Source organism: Oryctolagus cuniculus, chromosome 10 (genome assembly GCF_964237555.1).
Source record: "Oryctolagus cuniculus chromosome 10, mOryCun1.1, whole genome shotgun sequence".
NCBI classification, from domain to species: Eukaryota; Metazoa; Chordata; class Mammalia; order Lagomorpha; family Leporidae; genus Oryctolagus; species Oryctolagus cuniculus.
In genome coordinates, this window is record NC_091441.1 from 16,462,108 (window position 1) to 16,484,024 (window position 21,917).

Below are 21,917 nucleotides of genomic sequence, written 5' to 3' on the forward strand. Positions count from 1 at the left end.
TAGTTTCATGTGAAAAAAATATTTTGTTGCCAAAACAAGAAGATCTAATAGCCATTATATTATCTCTGCCTGTTCCTTTGAGCATGACAACACTAAAATGTCTTAGAAAAATGAAATATTCTTCTAATTTGAATGGAAAGCTCTCCATAGGTAGAAACTCTATGTACCTTTGAGTTCAAATACTTTCATTTATTTTTTTCTTCAAATAGTTCTGAAGTGAGCTCTTCTATAATCACTTTTCCTTCATTATCTCTAGTAGTCCTGCTCAATAGGTCTTGACATAGTTCAGCAGAATTTATCATATGCTAAAAGGAAAAGAAATTATTTAAATTGTCTCCATAGAAATTTACTGCTTGCATATCCTATTAAAGAAGAATGAAGGAAACAAATAAATCTGTTAAAATATAAGAAATCAATTTTGTATTTTTTAAAATTACGTTGTTTCCCTTCATGTGTAATTTACATTGCTCGATAATTTTCAATTTCTGTTGTTTTTCTACTGGCTATATTTGTAACTTATCTATTTGGATTCCTGATACATGGAGAAATTTCTATCCTCCATTTTATATCTCATAGCATCTCACTTCTGTAGAAAATTACAAAAGCAGATATATGAAACATTTAAGAAGAGGAAATTAAAGAAAAAAGCAAAACTGTGTATAACATAGCAATAATGTTCCTGTTATTCTTGTGCTCTAAAATAATTTTTGCCAGTGAGTTAAAACTCACTGCAAACTGAAGAAACAAAGTATATTGATTCAACATGGCTTATTTTCCTTAAGTTTTAAGGATAATCCATGTTTAATGTATACTTTTTTTTCTTCTGATTCTCAGAGAGTACATTTGAAGAACCCAAAACAAGCAAAAGCCAAGCATTTTCCCGGGCATTCAAGCTTTGCACTCTTCTTGGGGGTCTAGTTCTTCCTTTTATTCTTATTTCACCTAAACTGATCCTTTTCTCTAAATTCTAATATATTTGACCTCTAGACTCTGTCCCCAAGTTAATTTCAGTTGTCCTACATTATTCACATTTTTCAGGATGTGAGAAATAAAACTCAAAAATGGTGTGCCATTTCCTCGATATGTGTTATCTTTGACTTCAGGAACCATACTGTACCTGGTGTTCTTGGAAAGTATGATACATTTGGTTTTTTCCTTACTATACGAATGCCTCACCCTCATGTTACCCTGTGACCACCATCCTTTCCTTTTTCTAGACAGGGCAACTGAAGAAAGCACCAAAATCAATGATAGGAAGGAACTGTTTTCTTGCTAGAAATAACATGGATTATTAATGTAGATCCTTTGTATGTGAGTAAGTGCTCATAGCTACAAAATGTGTTATAATACTGATAGTATATTTGCTTAGCTATTTTTTATATTTTCTGTAAATTTGCTCTACAAGCTGAGAATGACAGTAGTTGCTAAGACAGCAAATTATAGAAATAGGTTAGATACTTAAGAAAAAAAATTGTGGGGAAAGGTTACAAATAACCTTTACATACAGTACCTTTATCTTAAGATTTGTATTATTTCCTGTATCCATTTGCTACTTTATTTTTATTAAACAAAGTGCCAGGGATGTTTCTATATTAAAGTAAAATGTCTTATGTTGTCATGATGTGTTCAGTAGATATCTTAAGAGAATTTTAAATTATGGATTGTATTTTGAAACAGAATGGGTGCAGGCTTGCTGGTTCTTCTGCTGTCCCTGTTTGCTGTACCATCTCTCATAAAAAGAAAAGGTAGTCTTGCAAAGGAAGAGCTATTGGTACATCTCTTACAGGTCAGTTACAGATTAATACTGTTATACTAATGATATGCCAAAATGCACTTAGAGTTGTATTTAATTATGTCCTTAACAGGCCATTGTGTTTATGTGGCTCAGTGTCTCTCAGCTGAGAAGAAAGCTTTCTGTTTAGGGTAATGAAAATGTGTTCTCTAAAAGGTGTGAAATAACTGAAACCTCAGCAAGAAGTGACTGAAGGATAACTCAAGGGCAGAGGTCAGAGTGACATAAGAGGCATTGATGCTGACCGAAACATGAAGCTTCAAAAGGGCTTCCTCTGGCCTGGATTCTGCATTTTCCTCTTTGAGGTCAGGGAAAGCAAACTTCTTTGAAATGGAAGCACCTGGGGTATGTGTATGTGAAGAAGAGCCAATTTAAGACTTCCGACGATGCCCTAGGAGAAAATAAGCTTCAGCATGGTCGGGGGCTTTGGTGTAATGAAAAGGACTTTGAACCCAATGTTTCAAAATTGAACTGGTTCCCAGTTATACCACATACTAGAGGCATTATGTTCAGTAATTTAACTTTAGTGTTTTTTGCTTTATATGTGTAAAGTAGAGATAATATCTAATAAGAGTGCAAAATTAGAGGTTATATAATATTTTCTGAAATGATAACATTTTTTGTAGATAAGGTTGGAAATAGATTTTTCTTTTAAATGAATGAATAAATAAATAAATAACCACATCTAGAACACTGACTAAACTATAAATATGAGTGTTTTCAAAATATTTCCTCAGAACAAAATTGAGTAATGGAAAGTATTTCTAAGAACACTCTGAAATAAAAATATACCACTCTCAAAAGATGACATCACAGTTAAATTCATTCCTGGAGAGCAATAGAGAACTTATAAAAGGGAAAAATATTTTGTCAAAGATACTGTCAAGCCTTTGGAACATGTGTTTCATTTTAAATGGTACACTGATGGGCTTTTCACTAAAGCCATAGTCATTTTGACAGAATTCACCTTTAATAATAAATTCTTTGACAGAAGGAATATTTCTGAATCTCACTGTAGAGGAGCAAAGAATGCCATGCCAAAGTTCTTATATGCTTTGTTAAAAATACCCCAGAGTATTAGGTAATTCAGTTACAAAATTCTTTTTTGCATTAGCTTTTTAATTTGCATGAATTCCTGTACTGCTTGTCATATTTGATTGATTCCAAACTATACATTTTTTTTTAGCATTTTAACATCTCTGAAATCAGGATGTGTCATATAGTTGAAAGGGTTCTAGGATTGTGCCATAGCTTTATTAAAACATTTTTGCATCTTAATTCATTGAAAATGTGAAAGTAAATTAAATATATCTCCAGGATTTGGTGATGAGACTGGTAACCTGATCTCTAAAACAACTTCTTTGTTCATATTTATAGTTAGCTAACTTCTTAAAATGACAGTTAATCCAGTGGTAAGGACTTAACAGACTTTTTTTTTTTTTTTTTTTTAATTTTTTGACAGGCAGAGTTAGACAGTGAGAGAGAGACAGAGAGAAAGGTCTTCCTTCCGTTGGTTCACCCCCCAAAATGGCCGTTACGGCCGGTGTGCTGCACTGATCCGAAGACAGGAGCTTCCTCCTGGTCTCCCATGTAAGTGCAGGGCCCAAGGACTTGGGCCATCCTCCACTGCACTCCTGGGCCACAGCAGAGAGCTGGACTGGAAGAGGAGCGACTGGGACAGAATCCAGCGCCCCGACCCGGACTAGAACCCGGTGTGCCGGTGCTGAAGGCAGAGGATTAGCCTAGTGAGCCACGGCACCGGCTTAACAGACATTTTTCTAAGGGGCCAGATAATAATTGAGTCTGTTACAGGTTTTCAACTCTATCATTGTGTCATGCAAAGACTGACAACTTATATTAAAACAGCAGTATATATAAAAACAGGCCAGCAGCCTACACACTGCAGTTTGAAGCTTTACTAGTTTATATATGTACTCTGAAGACTATTTATTCCTTGTATTTCCAGAAACAGGTAAATAATTAGGCTAGAAAAGTATGTTGAATGAACTAATGGACATTATTGTGGGGTCAAAAGCACAACCATTTATACTATGCTATATACATTTCACCCTCTTCGTTTCCATGATTTATGAAAACGTCAATATTTGTAACAAGCGCTTCCATTTAGAAACAGTATGGTAATGTATGCCAAAGTATAAAATGCCCCATTTCATTGCAAAGTTCAGCTTTGCTTAGTTCAGGAGTACTTTTTTTTTTTTACAGGCAGAGTGGACAGTGAGAGAGAGAGACAGAGAGAAAGGTCTTCCTTTGCCGTTGGTTCACCCTCCAATGGCCGCCGCAGCTGGTGCGCTGCGGCCAGAGCACCGTGCTGATCCGAAGGCAGGAGCCAGGTGCTTCTCCTGGTCTCCCATGGGGTGCAGGGCCCAAGCACTTGGGCCATCCTCCACTGCACTTCCCTGGCCACAGCAGAGAGCTGGCCTGGAAGAGGGGCAACCGGGACAGAATCCGGCGCCCCGACCGGGACTAGAACCTGGTGTGCTGGTGCCGCTAGGCGGAGGATTAGCTGATTGAGCCGCAGCGCCAGCTAGTTCAGGAGTACTAACTCTTAGTCTTGGCCATAGGAAGCTGAGATGGTCCAATTTCAATAGCATTTTGGCCAGATTCTAATTGTCCGCAGAACCTCTCTAAGTATTCTTGCTAGTATGTTGTCTGTAAATTTACCTGTTTGACATTCGTTTTCAGATTCTGAGCACAGTGCTTTCCATGTATGTTGTATACAGCACCAATAGCAGTCTACTCAGGAAACAAGGACTACCTCTAATGAATCAGATTTTGAGTTGGGCAGTGTTAGGTAAGCAACCACATAAACCAGTTTTTATATCGAATCTGTTATCTTAAAATGATCCATTTATGTTTGTATTATTGTTATTGGAAGAATTTTTTGTTGCAGTGAATAATAATAACCAGGTATCAATTTCTCTTGCTGGAATTTAATAAATTTAGAATGCTTGTAAAGCAGTCATTTAATCAATAGAATATTTACTATCAGATAAGAAGTATATGTGTTTATTAATATCTGATAAAAATCTGCTTAGTGATTCCAGAAGCAAGGGGGGTTTTTTGAAGAGTATTTTATTCTTAATTTTCATATAATTTATAAATTCTCAGTTCTTACACAGCAAGTAAGAAATAGTTCAATTTTATCTATATTTCCCTTTGTGAAAATAATGTTGATTAGTAGCCTCCCACACATAATACCCATTACAAGTCTAAAAACTTTCTTTGAGAGACAAAGAGATAGAGAGACAAAGAGAAAGAGCTCCCATCCTCCAGTTCCCACATTGCCCCGTAATGAACCAGACCAGAGCTGGGAGGCAAGAATTCAGTTGAGGTCTCCCATGTGAGTGGCAGGAACCCAATTAACTGAGACGTCACTGCTGCCTTCTAGGTCATCATTAGCAGGAAGCTAGTGTCCGGAACCTATGCTGGGACTCAAACTCACATGGAATGGGGGCATCTTAACTTCTAGGCAAACGCCCACTCCCTCCCTCCTCCCCCGCCGCAGATTAAGTGCTCTTACTTAAGAATGGTAGGACGTATGTATAAAGGAAACATACTCATACGTAATTTACTTAGAAGACAAAATCAAGCTTTAAGTCCAAGTTTTTCATTTTAAAAAGTTTGTTATTCCTGAGAGTTATTTGACATGCACTTTTTACTTTTTCTCTAAACAATTTTATTGTTCATCATAAAAAAAGGAACCTCATCTTAAAAAGATTAAGACTTAGGAGTGGTTTTTTTTTGTTGTTTTTTTTTGTTTTGTTTTGTTTTTTTTTTTTTAGATCACACTTAAAGCCTAAGTAGAGGCTTAAATATAACAGGAGGGCCGGCGCCGTGGCTCAATTGGTTAATCCTCCACCTGCAGTGCCGGCATCCCATATGGGCACCAGATTCTAGTCCCAGCTGCTCCTCTTTCAGTCCAGCTCTCTGCTGTGGCCTGGGAGTGCAGTGGAGGATGGCCCAAGTGTTTGGGACCCTGCACCCGCATGGGAGACCAGGAGGAAGCACCTGGCTCCTGGCTCCTGGCTTCAGATCGGCTTAACTCCGGCCGTAGCGGCCATTTTGGGGGGTGAACCAACAGAAGGAAGCCTTTCTCTCTCTGTCTCTTTCTCTCTCACTGTCTAACTCTATCTGTCAAATAAATTAAAAAAAAAAAAAAAACAGGAATCAGACATATATGTCCTACAGTACAGTTTTGTTTGTTCATTTTGCAAAATCCATGGTCACTGTGTAAGTGTAAGTTATTGAAAAATAACTGATACTATTTTATATATGAGGGTACTCCCAAATGTTCATGGAGCAGATGGCATCAAGGCATAGCCAGTAAAGCCACCGCCTGTGATTCCGGCATCCTGCTAGGGCATTGGTTCAAGTTCTGGCTGCCTACTCACAACCCAACTCCCTGATAGTGCTCCTGGGAAAGCTGCGGAGTGTGGCCCAAGTCCTTGGGCCCCTGCCACCCACATGGGAGACCTGGATGAAGCTCCTGGGTCCTGGCTTTGGTCTGACCCAGTTCTGGCCATTGCAGCCATTTAGTGAGTGAACCAGCAGATGGAAGATCTCCCTCTCTATCTTTCTCTCTTGTCTCTCCCTTTCTCTCCCCTTCTCTCTCTCTATAACTCTACCTTTCAAAGAAATATTTTTTTAAAAGAAGAAAAGTTTCAAGGAAAATGAACTTGAAAGATAATTTTATTTTGATACAAAATTTTAAATCCATGCATCATTTTTTTCATAATACTCATTTTCCAAGAACTTTTTAAGACACCCATGTATGTGTGTGTGTATGTGTTTGTGTGTAAAAGTTTATTTCTACTATAGAAGCTTCATTTAATTATGGAAATTCGTAGGCCACTATCCTTTTTAAATTATCTTAATAAAATTACTGTTTACATTCATTCTGCATGAATGGTATCAATGACTGCTTCTTCATTTTGGAAAATTGTGTTCAATGAATACTATGCTCTGGCATTACCCTGTTCACCGAGATGAGTAACGAGATCAAGTCTCTGCCCTCTTGTAGTTTAGTTATATGGGGACAGAGGGACCAACGTTCCTGTCAGGTGGCTGTACGTGATGATCATATGGCATGTTTTCAAGTCTATAGATAACCCAAAAATTATGAATATGAGATGTAATATTAAAGGAAGTCTTTCTATTCCACCATATAGCTTCATAAATATGTAGTCATATGTAGCACACGCCAGCAAATAAACAATATATGGGGCATAATATATCAGAGATCAGGGGCACATAGGTAGTACATAATAACCCAGGTATCACCTACAGCATAGCTTCACATCTTTGTAGTGTAGTCTTGCTCAACTCCTTAGTTTTCTGACCTACCAAAAAATAATCCATAATGAAGTAAAATACAGAAAATAGGCTTTGTGTATTTATCACTATATCTCATTTTTAAAGCTTCTAAGAAGATCAAGATATGGTACATTGTAAGAATTACAGAAAAGTGACCTTTACATTCATGCTTCTTCCTTATTGGGGTTTTCAGTGTGTTTATAACATTTTTTTTATTTTTTCATTTTAATTTTATTTAGATTATATAAGTTTCATTTTTTTTCATATATACAGATTTAGGAACATAGTGATATTTCTCTTCCTCCCACCCACGCTCAAACCCTTCTTCCTACTTCCTCTCCCATTCCCACTCTTAATTTTTTAAAAAGATTTATTTATTTATAAGAGTTATATATAGAGAGAAGGAAAGGCAGAGAGAGAGAGAGAGAGAGAGGTCTTCCATCCACTGGTTCAGTCCTCAATTGGCTGTAATGGCTGGGGCTGTGCAGATCCGAAGCCAGGAGACAGGAGATTCTTCAAGGTCCATGGGAGTCCACAGGCCCAAGTACTTGGGCCATCTTCTACTGCTTTCCCAGGCCACAGTAGAGAGCTGGATGGGAAGTGGAGCAGCTGGGACTCGAACCAGCACCCATATGAGATGCCAGCACTGCTAGGCAGTGGCTTTACCCACTACGCCACAGTGCCAGCCCCCCAACTCTTAACGTTTACAAAGATTACTTTCAGTTTACTTAATGATCATAAAGTTAACCTTACACTAATTAAAAGAGTTCAACACAGAGTATGAAGAAAAAAACACTGTTCCTCAACAGAAGATACAAGGTCTGTAGTCATCAAATCTCAAAATGTCCATTTCATTCCAATACATTACGTTTTAGGTACTCTATTAGTTACCCCAGATCAGGGAAAACAAATGATATCTGTCTTTTTGGGACTCACTTATTTCACTAAGTATAATGGTTTCCAGTTGCATCTATTTTGTTGGAAAGGCAGGATTTCATTTTTTTATACTTAAATAGTATTCCATAGTGTGTACATACCATAATTTCTTTATTCAATCTTCAATTTATGGACATCTGGATTGATTCCATATCTTAACTATTGTGAATTGAGCTGCAGTAAACAAGAGGGTACAGATCACTCTTTCATATACTGATTTATTTTGATTTGGGTAAATTCCTTTAAGTGGGATGGCTGGATCGGATGGTAGGTTTAAATTCAGATTTCTGAGGTATCTCCATACTTTCTTCCACAGTGGCTGGACCAGTTTACATTCCCACCAACAGTGGATTAGGTTACCATTTTCCCTACATCTTTTTCCATCCTTTCACTTTCAATCTGCATGTATCTTTGTTGGTGATATTTATTTATATATTTTGAAAGGTGGCATTACAGAGAGGCAGAGGCAGAGAGAGAGGAAGAGAGAGAGAAGTCTTCCATCCACTGGTTCACTCCCCAAATGGCCGTAATGGCTGCAGCGGGGCCGATCCGAAGCCAGGAGCCAGGAGCTTCTTTCATGTCTCCCACACGGATGCAGAGGCCCAAAAACTTGGGCTATCTTCCATGGCTTTCCCAGGCCATAGCAGAGAGCTGGATCAGAAATGAAACAGCCAGGATTCAAACTGGCACCCATATGGGATGACAGCACTGCAGGCAGTAGCTTTACCCGCTACGCCATAGCGCTGGCCCTGCAGTGTGTTTCTTGTAGGCAACAAGTAGATGGGCCAGTCTGTATCTTTTAACGGAGAGCTGAGGCCATTTACATTCAAGGTGACTATTGAAAAGTAACGACTTGGCCCTGCCATTTTTCCGTACATATTCCTATTGTTTACTTTAGATTTCTTTTGTACTTTTCCTGGGGGATTTTCTGCCTTCATATTCTTTCATAATGATGGCTATATTTCTCTGTTTCTTGATGTACCACATCCTTAAGCATCTTTTGTAAGGTTGGACAAGTGATGACAAATTCTTTCAATTTCTGTTTGATGTGAATGATCTTTATTTCACCTTCATTCATAAATGAGAGCTTTGCAGGGTACAGTGTTCTGGGCTAACGGTTTTTTTCTGTTGAGACTTGGACTGTCTCTTGGACTGTAGAGTTTCTGATGAGAAGTCAACTGTGAGCCTACTTGGAGCTCTTCTGAAAGTAATCTGGCATTTCTCTCATGCACATTTTAAAATCTTTTTTTTTTTTTTTTTTTTTTTTTTGACAGGCAGAGTGGACAGTGAGAGAGAGAGACAGAGAGAAAGGTCTTCCTTTGCCGTTGGTTCACCCTCCAATGGCCGCCGCGGCCGGCGCGCTGCGGCCAGCGCACCGCGCTGATCCGATGGCAGGAGCCAGGAGCCAGGTGCTTTTCCTGGTCTCCCATGGGGTGCAGGGCCCAAGCACCTGGGCCATCCTCCACTGCACTCCCGGGCCACAGCAGAGGGCTGGCCTGGAAGAGGGGCAACCGGGACAGAATCCGGCGCCCCGACCGGGACTAGAACCCGGTGTGCCGGCGCCGCTAGGTGGAGGATTAGCCTAGTGAGCCGCGGCGCCGGCCTAAAATCTTTTCTAAGCATGTTTTTCTGTTGAAAGTTTGACTACAATGTGTCATGATGAAGATCTTTTCTGATCATGTTTGATAGGAGTTCTGTGTGCTTTTGTACTTGAATGTCCCTTTCTTTCTCCAGATTGGGAAAGTTTTCTGTAATTATTTCACTGAATAAAGGCAGTCTATTCTCTTTCCACACCTTCTGGAACTCCTGAGACCTGTGTGTTGTGTTGCTTTATAGTATGCCATAAATCTCCAACATTATTTTTAATTTTTATGATTTCCTCCTTTTTTTTTTTTTGACTGACTGAAAAATTTCCAAAAATTTGTTTTCTAGCTTGGATTCTTTCTTCTGCCTCACCACTGCATTTTTTATTTGATCTATTGAATTCTTCATTTCTAATATTTCATTTTAATTCCTCATTAAAATCTCAATTCCATGGGAAAACTTTCATTCATGTCATCTATGGATTTCTGTGGTTTGTAGATATGCTTCTGATTACTGTTGAGTAATCCTATGATTAAATTTTTGAATTCCATTTCCAGCGTTTCATCAGTCTCTTCACCTACACATTCTAATATTGAAACTTTGTGTTCCTTTGGGAGGGTCATGATGTCTTCTTTATTCTTGTTGAATTTCTGCATTTATTTTTAGGCTTTTGTGGAGATACTTGGTGGTCTTTTTCCTCTGATGGCTTTTATCTTTTTTTTTTTTTTTTTTTTTTTTTTTTTTTTTTTTTTTTGACAGGCAGAGTGGACAGTGAGAGAGAGACAGAGAGAAAGGTCTTCCTTTGCCATTGGTTCACCCTCCAATGGCCACCGCAGCCAGCGCGCTGCGGCTGGTGCACCGCGCTGATCTGAAGGCAGGAGCCAGGTGCTTCTCCTGGTCTCCCCATGGGGTGCAGGGCCCAAGGACTTGGGCCATCCTCCACTGCACTTCCCTGGCCACAACAGAGAGCTGGCCTGGAAGAGGGGCAACCGGGACAGACTCCGGTGCCCCGACCGGGACTAGAACCTGGTGTGCCGGCGCCGCAAGGCGGAGGATTAGCCTAGTGAGCCGCGGCGCCGGCCGGCTTTTATCTTACAACTGTGCCTTGTGGCTTAGTGGAATGTCTGTACTTTTGGTGAATAACAAGGGGTGTGTGCTGAGTGTGGCCAGGGAGTTCTGGTCAGCTCCAGGGTGTGGCAAGCATCCAGAGTAACACCCACACTGGTGTGGTAGATCTCTTGTTAACAGAACAGGGGAAATTGTCTGTGGGTGTGGTCACACCCGCACCTCCTCTCCTCCAAGGTGAACAATGCCCAGATGTTAGTGGGCACAGCTTTCATGCATATTGATGTATGAATCACAGCATTGATCCACACAGGCCTCAAATCGGAACACAGATCCCACTGCAATGACCAGCCTTCGGCAACTAGGGAGCACTGAGCTTGTAAGCCGCAAACAATGATTGCCCAGAGATCCAGCTATACCTTACACTCTATCGTGCAGCCACCAAGTCCCCACAGTCTCAGAGCACAAGGCTACCGCAGTTGCTGGGTACAGAGGTTCTGCTCTGCCCCTCCTGCCCATCCAGTCCACTGAGAGGCAGATGTTCCCCAAGCCAGCTCTGCGTGGGAGCTCTGCCTAGGCAGCTTGAGCTCTGGAGCTTGTGCTACGTTGGGAGGCTGGGGGCACCTCACAGTCCTATGTGGGTGCTCAGACTCCTGTCAGTCCTCCCAGCCAGGCTCACAGGGGGTAGTAGATTTTCTCCTTCCACTAGAATTTCTGGATCACATGTATACCCGAGATCTGCTGGCCAAATGTTGCCCTCTCGCTGCCACTGCCGCCAGTACTGCTGAGAAGTACTGTCTCAGCCAGGCGCTGTACACGTGCACAAGGGCTTCTGCGGCTGCTGCCCGCCCTCTCTCAGCTGGGTGCCAGGGGCCGTTTTAGGGAGAATGGGGTGAGAGAAACATGTCCCTTTTACTTCCACGGGGTCCATGGGTATCTGCTAGCCCCCAGGGCTCCCAGCCAGACTCCCACCACGCTCTCCCTCCGGCTGTGTCACCACGGGTTGCTGCAGATTGCTCTCAACTCCATCTCCAAGCTGCCGCCCGTTACAGCTCTCAGCTGTTACAGTTGTATGTTGTGTCTGCTCGTGCTGCATGCCCGTATCTTCCACACAGGTCCACAGCATTCCTCTTCCTTCCATTGAATTTCCACTACAGTTTTCTCTCTAGTTCTCCCTAGAGTGCACTTTCTACATTAGTTTTTTTTGTTGTTGTTGTTGTTTTTGTTTTTACTATTTATCCCTAGCCTAGCGCAGTACATCATTCCCTATCTTGGAATCTCCCCCTGTATAACATTTTTAAAACACTCTATTGATTCAATATTTTTAATCTATTCTGTGCTTTTTATTTTAGTTGGCTAAATAAATTATGGCATTTTTCCTTCCTTTGTCTTTGAAGACATTGACATTTTTGAAGAAAAAAATATAGAATGCCCTGCTCTGCTCTCTTCCCTGACCCTCCCATGCCCAAGTTCTTAATTTGTGTTTATTTGATGTTTTCTTGTGTTTAAATTGAGGTTATACCTTATTTAATGCAATGTCCTCTTTAAGTCAGTTCTGGAGGCATATGATCTGTCTCTCCTTGTTGATATGAATTTTTCCATCAAAGTGTTGTCTAGTTTTTCCACTGTAGATTTGCTGGGTTTATTTTTTTCCCCTCCTTCCATGCAGCTGGTAAGCTGCTTATAGGAAAGCATTGTAAAGTGATCAAATATCCTTCTTCTCAAAATTCTCTCTAGATTTAGCATCCATTCATAAATCTTTCCAGATCTGCCCTTTTTCATGATGGCTACAACCTGATGATTTTCTCTTTCCCACACTCTTACGTGTACCAGAAAATTCTCAGCATTTTACCATAAGAATCCTTCCTTCTTTCCTATTTATTCATTCACTTCTCTTTTTAATGTTGGTGTAGACACATGCATTCTTTTTTTCTAAGGTTTTTAAATCATTATTGTTGTCAATTTAGTGATCAAATTTTCCCACACTTGGGCTGGGGTCCCCTTCAAGTAGGCTTATTACCTTTCCCTTGTAATTTATGGAGCACTTTTATGTTTTCTGATATTAAGGTGTTTTAGACTTACCTGTGTTTATCCTGCCTTAGCTGTAGAATCAGTTCATTTTCTAAGTACAATGGTTCTTTTTAGGAGGGAAATGTTATTAGACATCAATATCTGAGTGCTACCAAGGTTCTTCTCTTGTTTGCCCTTCCAGTGGCCAGAGCTAGAAATATGAATGTGGAAATACTAAGTATATATATACACATACATACCTACTATACATATATATACACAGACATATATGTGTCGTATGCACATAATCATGCATGTACACATGCTTTATTTTACACTGATACCTCTAACTCCCCACGAACTTCCTCCTTGTCTTCCCACCTTATATACTTACACGCTCCTCCTGTGCAGTGAGAATTCTGGTTTCAACATCGGTATATTTACTTAGTTAAATTATCTTAATTATAAAATTATTACATAATTGTTTAACCCATACCATTACAGCAAAGAAACCGACTAAAAATTCCTTACAATATATCTACAATTCTTCAACCTACCCAAGACTGGGGGTTATGGTTAAATGCTGTGTTCATGAGTATTTGGACTTGGCTACCTACCTTTCTTTTTTTTTTTTAAGATTTATTTATTTATTTGAAAGAGTTACACAGAGGGAGAAGGAGAGGCACAGAGAGAGAGGTCTTCCATCTCCTGGTTCACTCCTCCAGATGGCCGCAATGGCCAGAGCTGCACCAATCCGAAGCCAGGAGCCAGGAGCTTCTTCTGGGTCGCCCATGTGGGTGCAGGAGCCTAAGCACTTGGGCTATCTTCTACTGCTTTCCCAGGCCATGGCAGAGAGCTGGATCGGAAGTGGAGCAGCCGAGACTCAAAACCGGCGCCCATATGGGATGCTGGCACTGCAGGCTTTACCTGCTACGCCACAGCGCCAGCCCCTACCTTCCTTTCTTTTGCCTTCCCTTTCTTCCTTCTTCCTTCTTCCTTTCTTCCTCCATTCCTTTCATTGTGATTGTGATATTCACTTGAAACCAACTAGGTTTACTTCAGCTTGCTTTCTGCTTTAGATCTTTTTTATTTCCCATTCTTTTTTATTCAATTTAACTTTTGTACATGTAGAATATTCACATGCTTTCCAACACAGAAACTATACAGAAAGATGTGTTCCAAGAAGTGCCACCTGTGTTATTTCCACTCTGTTCTCCCTTACTGCTAACTACTTGTTCATTGCTTCCTGGTCTATCTTTCTTACATTCTCTTTGCAGTGATAGACAGATGTAAATGTGTTTTCTTGTTTTTTATTTCTTTTGTGCAAAAGGAGCATTTTATATATCTTCTTTTGTGTTTGCTTCTTTTACTTAATAATACTGAATCCTGATATCGATTCAAAGAGCTCATCATTATTCTTGTGGTTTTTTTTTTTTTTTTGCAGCTCTGTACTTTTCATTGTGTATATATTTCATTGTTTATTTAGCCAACTTCCTGTGCTTTGATAGTTAGATAGATAATGGGTTTTCTTTTTTGAAGTTACAAATAACCCTGCAATGAACAATATAGAGCGTATTTATACCCATAGTGGTCTGTGTGCAGGGAGTATATTTCAGGATAAATTTCTAGAAGTTGGATATCCTGGTTAAAAGGGTAAATGCACAAGTAATACTTTTAGATATGACTAAATTCACCTCTAGAGATGCTGTGCCATTTTTCATTCCTGCCAAAAATATATTAGAGTGCCTGTCTCCTCACAGCCTTACCCACAGCTTTGAATTTGTGCCAGTCAATAAATTTATGCCAATGTCCATCAATTATTTTTAAGCTTTCTAATTTATGCCAGTCTCATATTTGAGAAATGGTATCTTGGTATGTTTTTAATTTACATTTTTCTTATGAGTGATGTTAGACATCTTTACACATGCTTAAGGACAATTTTTATATCACTTTTGAGGAACTATTTACTTCTGACTTTTCCCCACATTTCTCTAAAATTTTTGTCTCTTTGGTTCCCATTTTTTATAGTTTTCTATAAATGAGAGTTATTAGCCTTTTACCTATGATATGCTGTAAAGTTTTTTTAAGGTTTGTCATTTGACATTTGACCAGGCTTACTGTGTTTTGGCCATGAAAAAGATTTTTATTTTTATATTACCAGTCATACTTTTCTTAATGCCTCTAGATTTTTCATCATAGTTAGAAAGCTTTCTTTGATACTTAGGTAATAGAAGACTTTCCTCATGTTGTCTTGTAGTACTTGTACTTTTTTTTCACATTTTAGCACTTGACCAATTTAGAACTTATTAATTGATATAGTTAGAGGAACTCTCATGTATAGTTTCAGCATGGCTATCCGGTCCGAACATTGTTTTTACTAAAATAATGTTATCAAAAGCTTTATGTGCCCCAGTGCTGTGAGACACCACTTTTATCATACATTAGATACACTGGACTATTTCTGCACTTTCTATTCTATTCCATTGATCTGTCTATTCATGTGCCAATAACATACTATTTTAGTTACAAAGACTTTATAGTATATTTAACAAAATTTGAACTTTTAGGATTAACTTTTCCAACTTTAGAACAAGCTTCTGGAATTCTTATTGAGATGACCTGAAATTTATATATTAGTTTGGAGAAAACTTACATTGTGATCATGAACCATATTAATACATTCTAATCAAGAAAAAGGGATGCCTTCCACTTTTTCAAGTTCACTTTTATGCCTCCAAAACTACTGTTATGTTTTTCTTCATATAAGCGTTGAGTAGTTCTCATTTAATATACCCTTAAATGTATTTTCTTATTTTTTACTATTGTGGGCTTTTTCTCATTCATTGTATCTTCTAATTTGTTATTATTTAATTATAATTGATATTGATATTTGCATATTTGTTTTATATACTATTACTTTAATGAATTCTTTATTTATTGAGTTGGTTTTATCATTGGTTTTCTGAATTTACCCAGGACAGATACAGTTAGTATTACTTCCCCCTTTCCTGTTGTTATGCTTCTAAATATTTTGCTTGATTTTGTTTTGTTTAATTACATTAGCTAGTACCCTCTGGGACAATGTTAGAGAGTGGAGGTAGTATGCTTCCTTACCTATTTCCTGACCATGGTGGGAATAACTCTAAATGCGGGTTTCCTACATTAAGAAATACAGTTGCTTTGGGATTGAAGTATATATTTATCATGTTAAAGAGAGTACATGCATTCTTGTTTTATTCAGACATCTTCTTAGGAATGGATGTAGAAGTTTATCAAAAGAGTTTTTCGACATCTGTGGAAATAATAAGTTTGTTCTTCCAATCTTTGTTAATTTGGTAAATAATATTAATACACTTTCCAATATTGAACCATTCTTATATTCCTGGTATAAACCTCCATAGATACACTTGATTGTAGTACACTATTTTCTTAATGATGTTGGAGGCTGTTTGTGTATATTTATTTAAGATACTGATTTTTAATTTCTATTCATACTTATCAGGTATAGATATCAATATTATACTTCCTAAAAATAATTTTGATGTTTTCCACTGAAAAATTTTTTTAAATATTTTATTTATTTGAGAGCTAGAGTTAGAGAGAGGGAGAGACGGAGGGAGAGGTCTTCCATCGCCTGGCTCATTCCCTAAATGGCTGTAATGGCCAGAACTGGGCTGATTTGAAGCCAAGAGCTTCTTCTGGGTCTCCCACATGAGTGCAGGGGCCAAAGCTCTTGGGCCATCTTCTACTGCTTTCCCAGGCCATAGAAGAAAGCTGGATTGGAAGAGGAGCAGCCGGGACATGAACCAGCACCCATATGGGATCCTGGCACCACAGGCGGAGGCATAGCCTACTATACCAAGCATTGATGGGTGGCTATCTCCAATGATTGTGGTTTTTACAAACATGTTATGGTCCCCAGTGGGTAATATTTTTTTAAAAAAGATTTATTTACTTATTTGAAAGGCAGAGTTACAGAGAGGCAGAGGCTGAGAGAGAGAAAGAGCCCTTCCATCCCCTGGTTCTCTCCTCCAGATGGCTGCAATGGCCAGAGCTGCGCCGATCAGGAGCCAGGAGCTTCTTCTGGGTTTCCCATGTGGGTGCAGGAGCCCAAGCACTTGGGTCATCTTCTACTGCTTTCCCAGACCATGGCAGAGAGCCGAGTCGGAAGTGGAGCAGCTGGGACTTGAACCGGCACCCATATGGAATGCCGGCAGTGCAGGTGGTGGCTTTACCTGCTTCACCCCAGGGTAATATTTATATTACCGGCCCCACCAATGGGTAATATTTTATGAAACAGTTTGTAACTTAGGTGTCTCAAAATGGGGATTCTTATTTAACCTTTAGCACCTTATCAATCCTTTAGACAAAGATAAAAACAAAATTAGAAAATGTTTATATTTTACAGACCAGTTTCCTTTAAACTGACTTAAAATAAAAAATATTGAAATGTTTTTCCAGCTAAAATATGTATAAAGTAATGATGCCTTATCAGAACTATACATCTGAGGAAAGTCAGAAGCTGCTTGTCTAAGAATATTAAAAATAGGAGGCTAGGGGCCGGCAATTTAGTATAGCTGTTAAAGCCACCGCCTGTGACATTGGCATGCCATAAGGGCGCTGGTTCAAATCCTGGCTGCCCCACTTCTGATCTAGTTCCCTTAATGGCTTAGAAAAGCAGCAGATGATGGCCCAGGTGCTTGGGCCCCTGTACCCACATGGGAGACCAGAAGAAGCTCCTCGCTCCTTGCTTCCATCTGGCCCAGCCCTGGCTGCTGTGGCCATTTGGAGAGTGAACCAGGGTATGGAAGATCTCTCTCTCTCTGTCTCTCCATCTTTCTCTATAACTCTGCCTTTCAAATAAATGAAATAAATATTTTTAATAGGCATATAATTTGTATGGTCTTAAATCTTGCAGGGACTTGATTTTGAATTAAATTTTCTTTACATTTAACTACAAAGCTGTTGATTAGTATAACAATAGTTACTAAGCACTGTGTGCCACAGAGTGTGTTTAGGGACTGTTTCATAGGCAAAATTATATTTAACTTTTTAATATCTCTTTTGAGATAAGTGAATTTCTCAGATGGCTTAACAAACTTGCCCCATAGTTAAGCAATCAGTAAATAATTTCCATCCCTTGGGGCCGGCGCTGCAGCGTAGCCAGTAAAGCTGCTGCCTGTGATGCCTGCATCCCATGTGGGGGCTGGTTCGAGTCCCGGCTGCTCCTCTTCCAATCCAGCTCCCTGCTATGGCCTGGGAAAGTAGTGGAGGATGGCCCAAGTGCTTGGGCCCCTGCACCCGTGTGGGAGACCTGGAAGAAGCTCCTGGCTGCGGATCGCCGCAGCTCCAGCCGTTACAAACATTTAGGGACTGAATGCAGATGGAATCTCTCTCTCTCTCTCTCTCTCTCTCTCTCTCTGTAACTGTACCTTTCAAATAAATAAATCTTTAAAAAATAATAATAATAATTTCCATCCCAAATCTATACACTCTGGAGTGCTGGGGTGTTAGGAAGCTATGCACATTTCCTTTCCAAAATAAAGATAGGGGGAGTTTGTGTTCTCCACTGAGGTAGTTGCTTTTCTTATTCTGTGAAGAAAGATTACTTCACTTATTAAAATTGTTCTTACTACAACTCTCACACATGGTGAGGTCATTCTCTCCTATTTGTAATTTTCCAAGTGGCATACTGCAAGTGTCAGTGCAGGGAAAAAGCTTAGAGGGGGACAGGATTAGGAAAAATCATCTTCTGGGGTCTTTGAACTAAAATATAAATGCCTAATTAAGAGAAGAGTTGCTGAATCGTGAGTAATATATTTTATTTCACTAGATAAAAAAGATTCAGTTAGGAGTTAATTTTATTAGAATGAGCTGGCCTGAACTGAGAAATTTTGCATTATTTAAACCAAAATATAATTAAAACAATGAAATACAACTTTAATTAAAAATGCAAATATAGCCACATGTTGTTAAAGGTCACACAAGTGAAAAGCACCATAAATGCAGTGCTTCTATGCGTTGTTTGTGCCTCCTGTACTGACAGATAACCTGCTGTGCTTTATTGCAGCCTCTTCCCTGGTTGTGCCCCTCCTGAGCTCTCCGGCTCTCTTCCAGCGATTGTTTAGCATCCTTCTTTCCTTGATGTCAACCTACCTGCTGCTAAGCACAGGGTATAAACTTTTTAAAAACTGGATTTTATAGTAGCAAATTTTAAGTGATATCTTTACATTTTCTCTATTACAATTTAACTTTTAGAAATGAAAAATGTTTTATAAATCTTGAGGAATAATTTATAAATATTTACTGTGCAAACTGTATGATTTGATTATAAAATATACTCTTCTTTTTCTTATCCCTTTTATGGTATTGCATGTTGTGTGTCTTTCTGCTAATATATTGAAGTTGCTAAAATTCCATTTAGCTACAATGTTGAAAATTCTGAGTGATTTTGAAGGAATCTTAGAATTTTTGTTTCTGTTGCATTTCCTTTAAGTATTTTAAGTGATGGTTTGATTTGTTTATTCTTTGAATATGATGCTTTGTTTTTAGTCTTACTCTTACATGTATTAGAGTTCACATATTCCTTTGATTCAGGGAACTTTCAGAATGTTTTCAAAGAAATTACAGAACCCATTTTTATTTAAGGTTGAAATTTTCTTACCAAAAAAAGAAAAAATCCAGCATCTCGATTTGATCTGAATACTGAAGCCTTCTTTAGAATTCAGTGAAGGCAGAACCGTGTACTCCTCATTTACTTAGAAGAAAAGAATTCATCACTTGCTTTTGATTTTTATTTCATCCTTACTTAAATCCTTATGAGGGTAAGAAATGTGCACTTTAAAACATTTACCAATGAATATAATAGACAAATTAAATAAACACTACTCATAGTTCAGATTTTAACCCAAATATAGAATCTTAATCCAAATTATATTAAACCTAGGAATTCACCAGGTTCATTTGATCTTGGGAAACTTAGTTGTCCTAATTCAGGATTAGAGAGCTTTTCTCAAAATCTTTCATGGTAGAGCCTTTCCTCCTAGGCGATCTAGACGTCAGGAGTTCTTACATATACCCCCCCACCCACCCAGTAGGCGATGGCACTGTTCCTCCTTCTGTTACCAAAGCTCCACACATCCTGTCTTTCCCCTTCTCCCTGCCTAATCACAAGTGGCCACAGCTAAGAAGATGGAAACTTTCACCAATTGCCTAATAAGATCCTAAGATGAGTGTCGTTTGAGATTTAGAACTTTTGAATTTTCAAATGCAGTTTAAAATCTATAATCATCTAGTGTTAACAGGTTATTTTTCAAGCGTGATAAACATCATAAAACCTTAACCCTTCACACTTTAAAAAATAATTTTGAAAATTATTTTTGGAGTAAGTAATTTTCTTATACAAGTAGAGTATCACTTATCTGAAATGCTTGGGACCCTAAATATTTCATATCTTAATAGAGGTTTTAGATTTAGGAATATTTGCATGGGTTTTATCAGTTGAACCAATATCTAATCTGAAAATTTGAAATGCTCCAAAATTTAAAACTTTATGAGTACCTGTGTTCAAAGTCTTGAATTTTGTCTTTTAGATTTTCAGATTAGAGGTGCTCAACTGATATTAAAATTCATCAAAATAAAAAAATGAATTAAAATATGCATACTTTTTTCTCAAGCTATCGCATACATTTTTTTTCCAAGCTAATGTGTACATTTTTATAGTCTAGATAAGAAAGTAGAAGATAAAATCATTTGAATTCCAGCCCACCATTTTGGAGTGTCATGCAAATCTTATTAAGAGGTCAAACTCAGATGTTGGCTTAAGGAAATAAATGTTTGAGAAGTTTCAGAACTATGTGCTAAATTCTACAGTCTTAAAAAATCAGTAGGTCCCTTTCTTTGAAACTTCAAGTTCTAAAGCATTTAACAGATGTAAAGAGTATATCATAGAATAAAAAATATAAGCATATCTAGAAATAGATCTACTTTGCTGGTTTGGAAATGAAAGAAGGAAGTAAAGAAAAAATTAAGATAATAAAAGTTAAATTTTGAGTGAAAAAAGTCTTAAAGGTGAAAAGTTTATGCCTAAAATCAGAATATTCATGCTGAGTATGAGATACATTTATTATTATTCACTATCTAAAACGATATTTAGCAGGCCGGCACTGCAGCTCACTAGGCTAATCTTCCACCTGTGGCGCCGGCACCCTGGGTTCTAGTTCCGGTTGGGGTGCTGGTTCTATCCCGGTTGCTCCTCTTCCAGTCCAGCTCTCTGCTGTGGCCCGGGAGGGCAGTGGAGGATGGCCCAAGTGCTTGGGCCCTGCACCTGGCTCCTGGCTTTGGATCGGCGCAGCGTGCCGGCCGTAGCAGCCATTTGGAGGGTGACCAACGGAAGGAAGACCTTTATCTCTGTCTTTCTCTTTCACTGTCTAACTCTGCCTGTCAAAAAAATAAAAAATTAAAAAAAAAAAAACCATACTTAGCTTTGTCAAAAATTTCAAAAGGGTGTCTTGGAGTAGCACAGTCTATAATCACTTCAATTAGTGCATGTTTTCAGTATTAAATCAGTTCTGCAATACATAGTCCACCTATTATGGTTCAGCATCACTATTTTGGATAACCTAGGATTCTCTGTGTAAATTAGTAGATATTCAAAATCATGGTATCTTTAAAAGATGTGCAGTTTTATTACATTATAGAAATACAGCAATAGTAAACCTAAATTCTAACAATGTATATACTTATTGAATAAAAAGAGTCATTTTTAATTAGCACTTAATTGTATTTATGGAAATGGAATCTATTGTAATACTTGAAAAAACTTTGTTCTCATTCATTGGTTAAACATTTTTTAAATTTCATTTATGTTATCCCTTTGCTTTGCAAACCATAATATAAACCTAAATGTCTTTTTAGCCCTATTCAATTTGTGGAGACCAAACCAACAGATCCAAACTTAGTGAGGTTTCGTTATGGTCTTTCTGTGCTCATGATAACATTTTATTGATATTTCAGTTTATTAGTTCTGATACATAAACTTTAGACAAAATATTGATTATATATATAACTGCAAATATATTTTTAAAAATCATAGTCCTCTTTTGCTCAAAATACACATATACCATCTTGACTCAGCCAATTGTTTCTCTCTTTTTTTTTTTAGAATTATTTTTTAATTACTTCAAAGAGTTATGGA

General features: G+C 38.4%; 1 protein-coding gene across 8 annotated transcripts in view; it reads left to right on the plus strand.

The window, feature by feature from the left end:
* Nucleotides 1-21,917, plus strand: part of PIGN (phosphatidylinositol glycan anchor biosynthesis class N) — a 147,590-nt gene that overhangs the window by 75,886 nt on the left and 49,787 nt on the right. For all 8 annotated transcript variants that reach the window (XR_011379302.1, XM_002713621.5, XM_051851153.2 and 5 more), the window contains 3 exons: nucleotides 1,678-1,786; nucleotides 4,496-4,604; nucleotides 18,792-18,894. Coding sequence is in view for 7 of the 8 variants with exons in the window: in XM_002713621.5 (XP_002713667.4) it covers nucleotides 1,678-1,786; nucleotides 4,496-4,604; nucleotides 18,792-18,894 (321 nt within the window). In the remaining variant the exon portion in view is untranslated. The remainder of the gene's footprint in view (nucleotides 1-1,677; nucleotides 1,787-4,495; nucleotides 4,605-18,791; nucleotides 18,895-21,917) is intronic.